The sequence below is a fragment of the Podarcis muralis genome, chromosome 7, assembly GCF_964188315.1.
Source record: "Podarcis muralis chromosome 7, rPodMur119.hap1.1, whole genome shotgun sequence".
In the NCBI taxonomy this organism is placed as follows: Eukaryota; Metazoa; Chordata; class Lepidosauria; order Squamata; family Lacertidae; genus Podarcis; species Podarcis muralis.
The window spans coordinates 80,493,424-80,510,111 of NC_135661.1; the positions used below are offsets into that span (position 1 = coordinate 80,493,424).

The window sequence follows — 16,688 nt, forward strand, 5'->3', positions numbered from 1 at the left end:
TAGGGCTTTAAAGGTCAGGACCAACACTTTGAATTGTGCTCGGAAACGTACTGGGAGCCAATGTAGGTCTTTCAAGACCGGTGTTATGTGGTCTCGGCAGCCGCCCCCAGTCACCAGTCTAGCTGCCGCATTCTGGATTAGTTGTAATTTCCGAGTCACCTTCAAAGGTAGCCCCACGTAGAGCGCATTGCAGTAGTCCAAGCGGGAGATAACCAGAGCATGCACCACTCTGGCGAGACAGTCTGCAGGCAGATAGGGTCTCAGCCTACGTACCAGATGGAGCTGGTAAACAGCTGCCCTGGACACAGAGATCACTGAACTCTTTCCCTCGGCAAGAGTGTTGATTGCCTGATTTCCTGGAATGGGATAGAATTGGCAATGCTAGCTGGTACAACAACTCTCCAAAATAAAAACATTTCAAAAGATGTTAGCTGAAGAGACGAGAAACAAAGCAGGAGAATTCAAAGACAGAAGCTTTCGTTTCAAAATAATACTGAAACACACAAGCACTTCATGCACATTTCATTACAATTCTCATAGTGACAGGTCTCAAGCTGCAATACTTTCAGAGTAAGCGTGCATAATATTCCCCCCCCCACTCATTTTGCACAAGGGGAGAGGGGGTTCAGCTCAAAAGACTTGGCAGCAGCCCCAGTCCAGCAAACTGACTAGATTCCTCCCTCCTTCCCTTGTCAGATCACTGGTGATTGGAGGGATGCCAGGAATCTGGGTTTGGGGGTGAGGAATTCAGAGGTTGCAAAAGCACAGCAGCTAGACATTTACCCATCTTGCTGGCTGCAGACCAGTTCATAACGCACAGCACCACGAGCCAAATATGAGGGATTCTCCACCTTAGCTGCTTCGTACATGTGGACTGGGCAGCAACAGCCCCGTCACACAGCTGATTCTGAGTGTTCTTAGCAATGCGGGAGAGGGGGCAAAGGCGTAGCTCAGTGGTAGAGGAGCTGCTTAGCATGCAGAGGGTCGCCGGTTCAATTCCTGGCATCTCCAGATCGGGTTGGAAATGTCCCTATCTGAAACCCCAGGGAGATGCTGCCAGTCAGTGCAGACAAAATCAAATGGACCAGTGATCTGACTATGTATCAGGCAGCTTCCTATCTCCTTCCTAAGAGTTGGATCCAACCATCTGGTTTTATATTAGCACCATCCATATCAAAATGCAGTTCAGTGTACAACCGTAGACAACACTGTAAATGCCCTCTGAAGACTGATTCACTCCACACAGACACAGGCAATTGTTTAGAACAGAAGTCAGTACATAGGTGCAGTGAATTTGCCCGAGATAAAGGATGCCCTTCAGGAATAATGACACACATACTGAAATAAACAAGTGGGATGATGGTGGATGACCTCTATTTCCCATTTCCTAAAACCCATCCTTCTGAGTTTCATGGATAGAAAAATCAGTGGTCAGTTCCAAACATCTAAACCAAATAGGTTTTCCACACACTTAACTTGCCTTCAGATAATTTCAAGCTGAAAATCTTGGGTTGGAGCCCAGTTTAGGATGCAACCCTAACCAAGCCTACTTGTTGTTCTGTATGGGACAATGACAATAAAGATAATCGTATTGTATCAAAAGCAAGTCCTATTAAAATCAATTAAGTTAGAACTACAGCCTTAGAGCAAACTTGTTGAAATCATGTTAGTCTAACTAAGTCCAGCTGGCTTCACCGGCTCTAAACATGTCTAAGACTTCAACCCGAACTCTGCTTTGGAGGAAGCCCCACTAAATACAACAGGACTTACTTTGGAGTAAATATGATTAGGATTGCATTGTAAGCCTGGATACAATGCAATGGTACCTCGGGTTACAAACATTTCGGGTTACAGACTCTGCTAACCCGGAAGTAGTACCTCGGGTGAAGAACTTTACCTCAGGATGAGAACAGAAATTGTGCGGTGGCAGCGGGAGGCCCCATTAGCTAAAGTGGTACCTCATGTCAAGAACGGTTTCAGGTTAAGAATGGACCTCCAGAACGAATTAAGTTTGTAACCAGAGGTACCACTGTACTCTTAATCTTTACACAGAAACCTCCATTCTGCGACCTATCCCGGCTCTTTTGAAAATGCAGCAAAAAAAATTTATCATGTACACATATACACACTGCAAACATCTATTAAAAGTGGTACAAAGTAGAGCTCTCTCCTTTTCCCATCCCAGCTGAACCACATCCACAGCCCTGAGGCCAGGCCAGGATTTGCCCTTCGTTCACTCAGTCCATCAGGGCTGTTCAGAGATGCAGTCCTCAAGAGATCACACATCCTCTTCTTTTCTGACTCCTCTGTTGCTGTATCTGAGACTCCAAGCTCTGGACCTGAGATTGAAGCTTTGAGAATTCCTGCTGGTATCCTTCTTGCTGAAGACGCCTCTGCTCCTGTCAGAGGAAGGGGGTGGAGAGATGCATAACGAAGTCAGCATCTGTTAATTGTAACACATTTTGTGTGTGAGAGAGGGGGGGGAGAATAGAGGATCACAAAACAGATGGAACTAGTCTACAACAGAACCCAGAGCTGCCAGCTCCCAGCAGATCCCAGGATCCATGGAAGTTTTCAAGGAACAAACAAAAACATGTTTCATCCCCTGCCCATGAAGCAACGAGGGTCACATTTCCTTCTGGACCATCTTCCAGAGAGCACATGTCAGTGATGGGAGGGGGCAGAAGCAAAAGTGGTTGGAGCAATTCATGTAAATTTTGTAGCCTTGTATAGTAGGTGTCAGGGACTGGCTGGACAGGAGAAGGCGTCAGATGCTGAAGGGGCACAGGGTTTAGTGAGCAGGAAGAACCTGACAGGGAGCAGTTCAGACTCTGAGGCTGAAGCAGAGGAGCGGGGGTGGTCAAGGGACTGCTGAAGAACCCAGGAAGTCTCCCTCTCCTGCTGCGACAAACTCCCCTCTCCACTTGCCTCTGAGAACCAGTGGTCTCCGAGATGGGCTAAGCAGAGGCCAGAGGCATGCCAATGCAGTTTGAGACTGCTTGGGAAACATCCAGGAGGAGGAGGAGCCTTAGAGAGGGTGGAAGACAGGGACCTTCAGTCCTGGCAACCTTTCCATGGGGCAAGACCTACTGGGGAGTGTTGATGACCACGAGGCCAAGTTGCATATTCGTTTCCTTGAAGAGTCAACTCCACCAACAACGGAGACCTGTGTCTGACAGTAGGCTAGCTTCTACACATGCTCTGCTCTCTAGCCTCATTCAAAGGTTCAAGAGGAAGGGTGGTTCTAGAGGGGTTGAACAATCAACCCCTTTTCACATGGAACTTTTGAGTATTATAGCTCTGGGGTGGGGAATAGGGGGCCTCCGAAAGAACTCTCAGCATCCTTAACCAAACGACAGCTCCCATCATTCTTTGAAGGAAGCTGCGGATGTTCAAAGTGGTATCACCAGGGCTTTCGATGTATGGTGTGACTGTGGCCTATAGAATAATATAGCCATCCCTAGTGCACTAACCATTGTGTCAAGAACATGTTGTAGGATACAATGAAACACCAATTCTGGAGGTCCCCCTTAAGCTCCACTTACTGGTGTGCCCTTGCTGATCATGAGACCTACACATAAGGAACTGCATGTATTGAAACCTCATTTTTAAGAAAAGCAAACAATATGGGAGCAGAGAAGGGCTGTTACCTGGAGCTTGTGGTTCAACAATCTCTCATTCGCAGCCAGGAGGGCCCTCCTGTCTTCATCCATCTTGGCCAACAACTGGCGCTTGTGCTCCTCATAGCTCCGATCCTTTTCCCGGATCATCTGCTCGGCCTGTTCTTGCATCCGTTTTTGCAGCTCAGCTTCCCGCCTGGCGGCCTCAGCCCTGGCTTTCTCCACTATAGTGGGGGAGGAACACAATTAGCAGGAATGTCTTCTCCCACTAGTGGTGTTTTTTGAGCTGTAGAACAGAGGGGGCCTTCCAGATCTCAGTTGGGTCTTCAGCATGTCTCAGCCAATGTGACCATTAGTGAGGGATGGGAGATGCAGTCCAGCCACCTCCAGAAGGTCATAGCCACCCCATTCCCTGCAATGAGCCCTGCTCTTTAGAGTGGCCTGTAATTTGGTGGGTCAGGGCTCCTGCTCATTAGCTGGGTGGAAGAGGGAGTGTTAAGTAGGTGTTGCTCGTCATGGAAGCACCGCTTAATGAAGTGTCCTCTTGTAATGAAGAACATAAGAACAGCCTCCTGGATCAGGCCTGGTGTGGTAAGCTGGTCTGGAAACTTTGCATATTGATGGTCAAGATGACCCCTGCCTAATCGGCAGCAGCTGCAGCACTGAGCTCATGTGTGCTTCACATGCTTTGATGTATCCACAGGTCCCAGGCATAGCTAGAGGGGGAGGTATGGTTAATACCACCCACTTGTGTTCCCAAGAGACCCCAGGCAATGGTTAATACCAGGCACCTGTGTTTCCATGTGATGTAAAGGTAAAAGGTAAAGGACCCCTGAATGGTTAAGTCCAGTCAAAGGCAACTAGGGGGTTGCGGCACTCATCTCGCTTTATAGGCCGAAACAGCCAGCGTTTGTCCCCAGACAGCTTTCCAGGTCATGTGGCCAGCATGACTAAACCTCTTCTGGCACAACAGGACACCGTGATGGAAACCCGAGCAGACAGAAATGCCATTTACCTTCCCGCAACAGCGGTACCTTTTTATCTACTTGCACGGGCGTGCTTTCAAACTGCTAGGTTGGCAGGAACTGGGACAGAGCAGTGGGAGCTCACTCCGTCACTGGGATTCGAACCGCCAACCTTCCAATCGGCAAGCCCAAGAGGCCCAGTGGTTTAGACCACTGAGCCCATGAAGACTGTGTTTATCTTTACTTGGGTGCAGACAAGCCATCTCCTTGCTGCAGTCCATCCCATGGAATGATGTGAGCAGGGGGACAGAGGGAGCTGTCAGACTTTTGCTCTAGGTTTCGGATAATGAGTACCTACCACTGTGCTTACACAGAGTCTTAGTGGGTTGTGTCCAATGCTGGTCCTACTCAGAGTAGACCAATTGAACTTAACAGACATGACTAACTTAGGTTCATTAACTTCACTGGGTGCACTCTGTAGGACCAGCATTACAGTCATACCTCAGGTTATGAACACTGTGGGTTGCGTATTTTGGAAGTACCAGAACAGGTTACGTCCGGGTTTCGGCGCACGCGCAAATACACAAAATGATGTCACACGCATGCACAGAAGCGCAAAATGATATCACGCACATGCGCAGACGCAGCACTTTAGGCTGCAAATGCTGCGGGATGTGAAAGTGCCTTCTGCACAGATCACATTCGCAACTCGAGGTATGACTGTAGATACAATCCATTGTTTACTGTGTTATCATCTTTTCGCAGCTACAATGGCCTGTTGGGGCCAGTATGTCTTCAAGGCAAACAAAGCCTACTGGACAGGCGCTCACCTTCAAGCTCCTTCTGTTTGTCCGTGAGGGTCTGGTCAGCCTGCAGAATGGACTGGGCTGCTGTCTCCTTGGATTCCAGGAAGTCTTGCAGGGCCTGGGGAGCCTGAAGAGAAGAGAGTGAGGTGGCTCATTTGGAACTTGGAGAAGAATCACAAAAGACGGCTCTGGGCACTTCCAGGTGGGTATCTATTGTGAACTGGCAATCCTCATGCATACACAATTTTCACAGTGACCTCACATGTCACATGATCCATTTAAAGCACACAGCTTTCCCCAAGGAATCCTGGGAACTGTTTTACTGCAATCCCTAGGATTCCTTGGAGGAAGCTGTGTGCTTTAAATGTATGGGGCAGGTCATGTGACTGGTGTTTCTGCCATCAAAGGGCAAGTCCATATCCCCCGTACCCCCTTAATCTGGATGTACCATACGAAAAACTTAACTAAAATCCTATTGCCAGTGACTTGTTTGCAATATCCAAATGACCCAGTTGTAATATTAAGCTCCCATCTGGAAGCACCCACTGAAAATAGGAAACCCCATGCAAGAGCAGGCTCGAACTTTAACCCAAGAAGCCAAGGCTGCTGACCAACATACCATTACTCCCTTCTCAGGTGCCTGGTGATATTTCTCCACTACTTTCTTCTGGTCCTCGAGGAACCTTTGATAGCCACCAGGCACTGCATATTCCCCATTGCTAATCCTCTCCTCCATTTCTTGGAATAGCTCCAGGAGCACAGCCAGGCAACGGTCTGATGACGCCTGCTCGTTGCGAGTGCACAACTCTTGAAGTTTTTCTTGTAGCTGCCTCTGGAGGAGAGAGGTGGGCAGAGTCAGATAAAGCAGATGTTCCCTAATAAAGAAAAGCCTGTTATCCCCTGTTCCAGGAGTTCTCCAACCCTGAACCTCTTTGCTGGTCCAGCTGACCAAGGCAGTTCATAGGTGGTCCACTCCTTCCAACAACCCAGATCTTCATCGTCCGCCATCTAAGCTGGTTCATCCTAAACTTGGGGGGGAAATCTCCAACCAATCTTTCTGAATCGGGCCCAGATATTAATTGGAGCAATTTCAGATGATATAACCCTGCTGTTCCTTGGAAACTCATTGAGATTTTCCCATTTAAGACTGGAAAAACGAGCAACTGACACAAACCAAAATTGACAGGCTAATCCATCCCTACTCATGAACATGATAGGGGAACAACTCAGATTAAGATACTATTTCTCCTTTTGTTAAAAATGGGGGAAATATAAAAAAAGTATTTTATTTTAAAAAGGAGATCAATGGGGGGACAAGCTTCCCTGAAATACTGCTTCTCCACCACTGCCAATCTTCCCCTGTAACTTGAAGTCACAGAAGAGTCTTCAATGTTGTCCAAGATACCCCCGCCATTTACTCAGGGCAAGAATGTGGTCCAAAAGGCCTGAGCAGCATCCTATGCTTAGAACCAGGTCAGCCAATATGCTCCCCTCCAGATGTTGCTGGACTCCCAACCTACCATCATCCTTAGCCAGAATGGGAGATGGTCAGGAGTGGTGGGAACTAAGAGTCCAAAATATCTGAAGGCTACCACATTGGCTGTCCCTGGCTTAGAACGTGCTCCAGGATTTGCTGGGATGCACAGGAGTTCTGCAGCAGACAGAAAAGGCTCTTTGAACTTGGGAAACCAACCAATAGGGCCAACATCCTATTCCCACAAGAGACATAGAATCCTGTACCCCTAATTCTCTCTGGTGCACTTGGTCATCGTCCTTGAAGGCACGGGCCAGGAACACTTGAATGGCCTCCTCTTCGCAAGCAGCGTGCACTTGCAGAACCTCTGTGACGTCCTCAGTGGGAGGACTCAACATGAGGTCCACCATTGCCTCATAGCGGTTCAGCGCATCCTTCACGGCGGCCTCGTTCTCGATCTGAGCCAAGGCCACCACAGCATTCTCGATGCAAGGCATACATCCGTTGCGGATGGAGTCCACGTAAGTCTCCACTAGGCTCCCCAGGGCTGCAAAAGGGAGAGGAGGGCAGGCTAACTCAGTTGTCTATTTTATTTAATTAACTTTCTGTCTTTCTTCATCCAGGGAACTCATGGAGGCAACAGCTGTTTTAGTTCATCAAATCCAGAGGGTTCTTTCTTAATACAACACCAGACCCTTCTCCAAAGAACTAATGTCTAAATTTTGGCCGCTTGCACTAAACAAAAAGATTTTTAAAAATCCTCTCTATACTTGCGAGTGACTCCCTCAAATCCAATGGGACTTGCTTCTGAGTAGATCTGTATTTGGACTGGGAATTTTCTTTGGCTTCATGGGCCAGATTCTTATGAGAACTGACCTTTGGTACCAAATGTGAGAAGTGGGCAGGGCAACCCACTTGACCATCACCTGGCGTCACAGTCGATTTGGTGCTCTGAAGTTCAGACTTCAAAGCCTCTTGCAGGAAGAAAGGCACTGCTAAAGTGAGGGGACAGGGGGACTTTGTTTCAATGGAAGCTGTGATCCTGCCAAACCGAGCAGGATTGAACTCCCCACTCATCACCTGATGAATGAGGGTTAAATCCTCCTTGCTCTGGCTACATGGGTGAGTTCCCTAAAGAAAAATGGAGCAGGATTAGCCCTAATCCTGCTGTACTGGCTGCGTGGGCCAGTTTTTTGTGTGGAGAACTGGTATGAGCAGCCAACATAGAATTGCCCCCCCCCCCACCCAACAGCTGATGTCACACATGCATTGGACTGATATTAGCTAATAGAGAGGCGGTTATGGTTTTGGAAAAAATGGCCTCATAAGTCAAAATGGAACCCTGATGAGCCAAAGATGCCCAACCTCTGCCCCATATGGAATATTCCAGGAGCCTTTTCAGTATATTTTCCCCTGCTTCCACTCACATGTCCCAGTCACCAAGTGCCCTCCCTGGATCACTTTGGCCTGGGCGTTCTCATAAATGTAGTTGCAGAAACAGTGCGTTTGCTTCACGAACTCTGCGCTCAGCCTCGATTCCGGGAGGTCTTCCAAGACGGCCAAGTCTTTCCGTGAGGCTGGGCATTCAAAGGCAAAGCACTTGCGGTTGGGGAAATACTGCCGCAGAAATTTCTTTGGAAGATCTTGCTTTTCGGGGGCATCTAATATAGAATCAAATTACACATAATACCGTTAGTATAAAGTGCTTCAACAGCTAGGGACCATTTACCTGCAAGGCTGCCTTACACCATATACAGTGGTACCTCCGGTTGCAAACGGGATCCGTTCCGGAGGTCCGGCCGTATCCCGAAGTTTTCGCAACTGAAGTTTTCGCACTTCTGTGCATGCGCGAGCGGTGAAACACTTCCGGGTTTGCCACTTTCACAACCCAAAGTTGACTTTACTTGAGGGTAATGTAACCCAAGGTTCCACTGTATTTGCTCACTTGACTGCTTTGATCTGCATAACTGGCACAGCTGCCATGCAATACCAGGTCCACATTTGCAAGAAATCACTCTTAGTGTGGCAGAACCCATACTTTGAAACTCCTTGCTTACTGACATCAGGCAATCACATTCCCTATGCTCTCTTCGGCACCTGCTAAAACACTTTTTCCTTGGACAAGCCTATCCAGACCTGAAGAATGTTGACTTTTTTAAAAAAATCTGGTTTTTATCTTATTGTGGATTTTAAATACTTTTTAAAAAAGTATTAGGAACCTGTTTTAGAATCAAAGAATCATAGAATTGGAAAGCATCTACCATATTTTTTGCTCTATAAGACTCACTTTTTCCCTCCTAAAAAGTAAGGGGAAATGTGTGTGCGTCTTATGGAGCGAATGCAGGCTGCACAGCTATCCCAGAAGCCAGAACAGCAAGAGGGATTGCTGCTTTCACTGTGCAGTGATCCCTCTTGCTGTTCTGGCTTCTGAGATTCAGAATATTTTTTTTCTTGTTCTCCTCCTCCAAAAACTAGGTGCGTCTTGTGGTCTGGTGCGTCTTATAGAGCGAAAAATACGGTAGTTCAACCCCCTGCAATGCAGTTTTAAACTGTTTAATTGTACAGTGGTACCTCGGGTTAAGTACTTAATTCGTTCCGCAGGTCCGTACTTAGCCTGAAACTGTTCTTAACCTGAAGCACCACTTTAGCTAATGGGGCCGCCTGCTGCTGCCACGCCACCGGAGCACAATTTCTGTTCTCATCCTGAAGCAAAGTTCTTAACCTGAAGCACTATTTCTGGGTTAGCAGAGTCTGTAACCTGAAGCGTATATAATCTGAAGCGTATGTAACCCGAGGTACCACTGTACTGGTAATGTCACCGTTGCATTCTTTTTGTAAACCACTTTCAGGTTTTCTTTTTACAAGCAACCCTACTAGGCCTCCGCTTCAAAAGCAGCAAGGCCCAATCTTTTCAAGCAAGGAAAGCTCCCCACAGCACCTTTCTTCAACTTCAGTGCGTGCTCCAGATACTCGTCCTCTGAAATAGGGCACCCATCCAGCATCAGCTGCAGTGTGAAATCCCGAACAGTCCAGATGAAGGTTGGGAAGAAGAAGGCAAAGTCATCAGGCATCTCATCATATCTGTTACTGCTCTGCCTGGCCGATGTCTTCACCTTGATATGCTCAGTTAATTCAGACACGTAGCTGGGGACTGAGTTAAGGAAATGAGTCATGTTTCCCCACCCCCATCCCAGAATAGAATAATAGTTTCTCAACAGTCCCTCCTTACAATGTTTTGTGTCTGTGATATCTATACTGGTATCCTCTGTCTACCTTTTGGTGATCATCCCCAGAAGTCAGGTTCAGTTTCCCTTGCCCTTCAGAGACACAATTGACTGGGGCACCAGACAGGGCCTTCTCAGTAGCAGCCCCAAGGCTGTGTAACGTCCTTCCTTGAGAATCTCAGCTGACTCTCTCCCTTTCAGTTTTTGTTCAGGGATGGGGATTCGGGCCAGTGGTCAGGGATGTGGGAGTTGTAGTCCAGCCAAACTAGAGGACCACAGGTTGGCCAAGCCTGTGCCAAGGGAGAAGTCTAATCCCCCCACACACCAAACTACATTTCCCAGGGTTCTCTGGTGCAAGTCATTTTACTTCTCATTGAATTGTGCAGTGAAATGGCACTATGCACCTTTCTTTTAAACCTGGATTTGCCCTCACAGAAGTCGAAATCACCCTGACTTGGAATGGCTTGGCATTTTCACTTACTGCACTAAGCTTCACAATTCCCTAGGTGTTTTGTTTTAGAAAACGCTAAATTAAAAAAAAATATGCTAAAGTGGATATGCAATCCTCACCCCCATCAAAACATGCAGCAAAATAGGACCCCGGTCTTTTTTTCCCTTTGATGGATCACTCCTATACAGTATATCCCATTTTTTTCCTTTCCCCCATCTTTTAACAATGTTTCTTAACTTACAGCTATACCTTACTTGGGACACGGGTGGCGCTGTGGGTTAAACCACAGAGCCTAGGACTTGATGCTCAGAAGGGCGGCGGTTTGAATCCCCGTGACGGGGTGAGCTCCCGTTGCTCAGTCCCTGCTCCTGCCAACCTAGCAGTTTGAAAGCACATCAAAGTGCAAGTAGATAAATAGGTACCGCTCTGGCGGGAAGGTAAATGGCGTTTCCATGCACTGCTCCAGTTCGCCAGAAGCGGCTTAGTCATGCCGGCCACATGACCCGGAAGCTGTCTGCGGACAAACGCCGGCTCCCTCGGCCCATAAAGTGAGATGAGCACCGCAACCCCAGAGTCGGTCACGACTGGACCTTTACCTTTACCTTTATACCTTACTTAAAGTTGCTCGGCAAACTGGAGAGGAAGGAGGCTGTACAAACAGAACTAGTATAATTTAAGAGTCTCTTAATCCCTCTAACAGACGTTCCCAATTCCATAAAGCTCAACAAATTTTAATTCTACAAAGACCCCTCTACAAGGTACTGCATCATTCTGAGAAGTCTGCTCTCTCCCCCTCCAGCTCCTTCATTTGAAGCCCTTTTGGACTTCCACTTAAAAATACTCCTGCCCCTCAATTAAGGACCCTGGAGCCCTCATTGTCACACCTGACAAGGGCCTGATGAGACATCACAGCATTAGGATTCCCACACACTTCACTAACCCGTGTTTCTGCCAGGGAGCACTCTTACAAAAAGATACTGCAGTTTCTCCAGAGCATACTGGTCGATGGTGTGCATGCTGTTGTAGACAAAGGTGCTGCTAAGCAGAATGGAGAGGGCAAAGATCCACGCATCGTTCTCAGGGTTGCTCTGCAATGGAGGACAGTAAGCATAAAACTACTGGGCAACAAGGTGCTAGAACTGGACCGAGGTCTCCACTAGGGGCATAAGATGGCATCATAAACCACACGTGTCGTACGCAGCACTGTTTCCATTCCACTGCGGTTCATCTTTTGCCAAACACTGTTATTTGTCTGGCTGTCTGCTGCAGCAAAATTCCGCAACTTACACAACTTATGTGATCGATTATGGAAATTGCATCAAGTAAGCAAGTAGCATTGTCACTATGCACCCTGTTCATTTCAATATGGGTCATATCCACTGATTCCACTCCTGGTATGGGACAAGAATGCAAATGTTGGCAATTTCCCCCCCTGAAATCTCAGATCTCTCGGAAATCTCTCCACCCTTTGGGGTCCCCGGGGTGCTGTCCTGTTCCCACTGCATCCTAGTGTGCCTCCTGCTGCCTAGGGAGTGGCCCTGATCTCTGAAGTCCTCTTGCAGATAAGGGCTCCATGGTGAGCTATCCTGGCTGCCCCCACCCCTAACTCACCTTCTCGACATCACCCAGCCCTTCCGTGTCCAACAGCACCAGGGTGTGGTCAGGCTTCAGGGGATGCGAGCGACACCACATCCAGATACCTTTGGTGGCTGCTTGCACTGTGGATCCCAGAGAGAAACCTATACCGGGCAGTGTAGAAATGGGAAGGACAGAAGCAGTGAGGCATGCCGCTCTGCAATTTCTCAACCACTGCCAATGAAAACATACAATGTCAACACTTCTGACTTGCTGGTAAATCAAGGTGCCTTAGGCGTCATGTGTATCAAGTCTCAGGTTTCTGGGTGGTGTGAAATTGCCTTAACTGTTTCGGGTACACTTTTAAGGCCTTTTTAGAGCAGTCTTCCATGTCTATAGATGAGGATGTGGTGGTCAGAGCAACCCCATGCCTCCTGGTCCCAGAGCCCATAGCGTACAAACCCCGTCAGGGATGTCCACACATGCACTGAGGGTATAGGTGATATCACAGCCCCAGAGAGCACGGGAATCCTAGTAGTACAGGAAACAGGAGTATCTGCTCACACATAGATGTCCGTATTCAAAACATAGCATATTTCCAAGCACAATTCAAAGTGTTGGTGCTGACCTTTAAAGCCCTAAACGCCCTCGGTCCTGACCTGAAGGAGCGTCTCCACCCCCATCGTTCAGCCCAGACACTGAGGTCCAGTTCCAAGAGCCTTCTAGCAGTTCCCTCCCTGAGAGAAGCAAAGTTACAGGGAGCCAGGCAGAGGGCCTTCTCGGTAGTGGCACCCGCCCTGTGGTATGCCCTCCCATCAGCTGTCAAGGAAATAAACAACTATCTGACTTTTAGAAAACATCTGAAGGCAACCCTGTTTAGGGAAGTTTTTAATGTTTGATGTGTTATCTGGGGTTATTTTAAACTGATTTGACTGAATCTTTTTGTATCATTCCTTCTACGTCGCTTACAAACTACAGTGCTAAGTGGCGTACATATTGTTGAAATAAAATGAATAATCGGCAAAGAGTGTAAGCTCCTTCTGTATGGAGAAAATAAAGAGATGAGAGTCAATGGGAAAGGCTTCACAGTGGCCAGCCAGATACCTGTTGGAAACCTGCAAGCAAGACCCGAGCACAAGAGCACTTTCCTGCAAGTCTGCTAGGAAGACCTGACTGCTGGCTTACAGAGCAAATATACGGGCCGGTCCTATTGTTAGATAGAGTAAGAACTTCACCTCGGACAGCAGATTTTGGGTGTCATGAACAGGCAGCGGTTTCTGCTATTCAGCTTGATTTTGTTGTATTTTCACTTCCAGAGAAAGGGAGAGGTGCTTGGAGGAAGGGGAGAACCAATTGCTTTACTGCCTCAGGCGGCAAAATGCTGTGGGCCGGCCCCACAAAAGTATGTCTTACGTTCCTACCTCCTTTGTCCTTTCCTGCCAGCTTGTTCATGAGGTAGGACTTGCCAGTGCGGTACAGTCCCACGATGGCCACCACAACCACTGGCTGCTGGATGCTCTGCAAGATCTTCAGGGCTTCCTGGTTGACCCGCAGCTGTTCCTTGGGGTTGTTCTCGATCAAGCACATTGGCTCTTCCATGATGCTTGGCTGAGCTCTGGTCAAAACCAGGCCAGGAAGGAGACCGGGGACACTGAGGAATCTGTAGGCTGCAAAGGATATAAGTTTAACACTCACGAAACGCTACGTTTGTGTGCATTGTGTATGAAACTTAGTGGTCTGCATTTGCAGGATGTTTGTTTTGCAGAGAATTGTACAAGTGCAATAAATAAATAAAGAAAAAGAAGTGTTTCTGCAGCTACAGCTGCAACAAGGGGATGGAAAATTATTTTCAGTGTTTATTTTAATTGGTGACTCATCCTTGGCAGTCTGGGTCTCTCTCAGAAACTGCCAGCTTATTGGGAAGCAAGTTGCTTATCTGAATCTCTCTCTGGGACAAGAAAGAGAATAGTTCTTTAACTGTATTAACAAGTAAGAACCTAAAAAAATAAATAATGGACTGCATTGCTAGTTGTTTAAAAGCAATGTGTTGATTTGTATTTGCAACTTTTTTGTAATAAATTTAGAGATTATTTGCAGTAGAACTTTGGAACTTTTTATTGTTGTGGAGAGTTTGTTGATTCCTACTCTGCACAAGGTCCCGATCAGGGATTCCCGCTCCCAAATCTCTAGGGGGGGGGGGCAGGATGGGACTGAATGTCAAGAACAGGAAGGAGAATACTTCAAGATGCTGCTGCCAAAGATGGCTGGAGTGATGGTCCCAGTAGCTGTTTAGAGGTTGGGGCATTTTCCACACTGGACAGTCACTGTGAATCAGCCATATTTTACTCACTGTTCAAAGGGCATCTGTACTTCATAGAGCAACACACCTCCCTCTCTTGTTTTCCCTGATCAGCTACCTTTTATTCTTTCAGGGCTCAGAAAACCCGGCTTCCTTCATTTGGTGGAACAGTCACCCAGTTCCCCCAAGTGCAAATGGTATATCACGCTGCTTTGGGGCCAATTAAGGGCTCGACTACACCACTGAAAGCACTTTTGAACAGCCATGATTTCCCAAACAGCTGTAGCCTGTTAGGGGGACGGGGCTGGCTTCTGTTAGGAGACTCCTTTCCTCCTCGCAGAGGACCTGCACGAACAGAACTAAAAATAAAACGTTGGCTGCCTACCAAAACATTTCGCTACAATAACAGTGCCTGGCTTTGTTTGGGAGGGACCGGCTGAATCATAGCTTGTTTGGTTTCCCAAAGACTTTCACCCCCCACCACCCTCCGGATACAAAAGCATTAGAGAAGAGATTGTGGTTTATCATAATTGTTTGTTGCAGTGTGTTGTTTTATTTGTTTAAAAAGGTTTTTTTTAATGACAAAGCAAAAAGACTCCCTCCCCAGCCCCCCTTCACTCCTCCTCGCAAACTCACCCCTCCTCTTCCTCCGACGCGTTACACAATCCTTTCTTGGAAGTTTAGGGAGGAAAGAAAGTGGCGGAACCCGGCACGCGAACCTGGTCCGGCGCGCACGGCAGGCGCGTCCTGGTGCGGAAAGCAGTGCAAGGGAGCCGCAGGATTTCCCCCCAGGAAGACGAGGAGACAATCCAGCGAAGGAGCCGCTGCCTGGAGACCCCGCGGCTCAAGCTTCGCCGACGCGCAGCTGTTCTTTCGGTTTCGCTTGCTGCGGGGAGGGGCGTTTTTTTACGCGACGCGATCTCGCCTTGCCCTTCCCGGGGGAAAGTCCCATGTCTGGAGCCTGCCTGGCTCCCCTCGCCACTGCCACGGTCGTGGGAAAGGCCAGGTCAGCTTTCCCGAGTCATTATCCTAGACGGCTTTTTTGTATGTGTGTGGCCTCTGTATCTCTCTCGCCCACCCTCCGCTTTCCCCCATGGTAGGGAAAGACTCTGGATCTTACAGGGTTGTGAGGATGAAACGGAGCGAGGAAAACCCGGGTCTGCCGCCTCTTTCTCCTCGGAGGAAAGGGGAGATGGGAATAAGTGACATGGACTGTAGGGACTGTAGGAGGGGCGGGGACGCCTGCTGCCTACACGTGTGCGCAGTGAAACGTCTGCACCCACTGCTACCGGGAAATTGGAAGGGGGGTGAGAGACCTCCCCACCACCACCACGAGTCTTGCCTCTCCACACAATGAGGCAAAGATAAAGGGTCTCCGCTGCACATTACCATTCACTCGTACACATATCAGAGGTATTTCGCCGCCTTTTCACCCGTCAAACCAAATCCTCTAGTGTCAAGAGAAAATAACAGCAACATACATATCTGCAAAGGCATTGCATTTGCAAGGGAAGCTCAATTCAGGAGCCGACGACTCCCCGCTGAAACCCAGGTCTCCAACGAACGAAAACAGGGAAAGTGTCAATACCAAATGTAGCAATTCACTGTTAAACGTATCTCTGTACTGGCTCAATGGGAAAACTTTATAGAAATCACTCATTTTATCCATCTTCTCAGTTCCACGTTTCACAAGCATACAATAAGGTTGGTAGTACAATAGCTTTGTAAACAAGCATTTTGGTTTCCCTGCGAATGTCCCCGTCCTCAAACACTCTGCACTTCAATCGGGAGAAAGCTGTGATACTGGATTTCGGCATCAATGTTGGCCCTTGTGGAACGATAACTGCCCAGGTAGGAGAACTTATCTACATTTTCCAACGTTACACCATTGAGTTGGATTTGTGGTGCTGCAAAGGGGTTGTTTTGTGCTTGTTGGTGCAGCACTTTGGGTTTTTTTGGATGTTGAGCGACAGGCCAAGCTTTTCATAAGTTTCTGCGAAGATATTTAGGATGGTTTGGAGGTCATCCTCTGAGTGTGCCCACACTACATTGTCATCAGCATACTGAAGCTCTATGACAAAAGTTACGGTGACCTTACTCAGCTTTCAGCCTACTGAGATAAAAGAGCTTTCCATCTGTTCGATATATTATTTCTACTCCAGAGGGGAGTTTCCCTTCAACAAAGTGTACGGTCATGGCAGTGAAAATAATGAAAATACCTTTCTCTGTACTGTGATGGGGTGAGTATGAAAGGCTATATTTGATTGACAGGGG

At 47.8% G+C, this 16,688-nt stretch overlaps 2 protein-coding genes across 2 annotated transcripts in view; one reads left to right on the forward strand and one right to left on the reverse strand.

The window, feature by feature from the left end:
* Nucleotides 1-1,350: 1,350 nt before the first annotated feature.
* LOC114603384 (guanylate-binding protein 7-like) lies at nucleotides 1,351-15,269 on the reverse strand. Its single transcript, XM_028742352.2, has 11 exons — nucleotides 15,051-15,269; nucleotides 13,537-13,782; nucleotides 12,152-12,279; nucleotides 11,519-11,628; nucleotides 9,804-10,009; nucleotides 8,293-8,526; nucleotides 7,132-7,412; nucleotides 6,011-6,223; nucleotides 5,416-5,518; nucleotides 3,651-3,844; nucleotides 1,351-2,399 (listed from the first exon to the last, which is right to left on the reverse strand). The coding sequence occupies exons 2-11, from the start codon at nucleotides 13,712-13,714 to the stop codon at nucleotides 2,271-2,273; spliced, it is 1,776 nt and encodes a 591-aa protein (XP_028598185.2). The 5' UTR covers nucleotides 13,715-13,782; nucleotides 15,051-15,269; the 3' UTR covers nucleotides 1,351-2,270.
* A 318-nt stretch (nucleotides 15,270-15,587) lies between these two features.
* The window catches only part of DMRTC2 (DMRT like family C2), a 56,532-nt gene continuing 55,431 nt past the window's right edge, over nucleotides 15,588-16,688 (forward strand). Inside the window, exon 1 of the mRNA XM_077932189.1 lies at nucleotides 15,588-16,265. The gene's annotated coding sequence lies outside the window, so the exon portion shown is untranslated. The remainder of the gene's footprint in view (nucleotides 16,266-16,688) is intronic.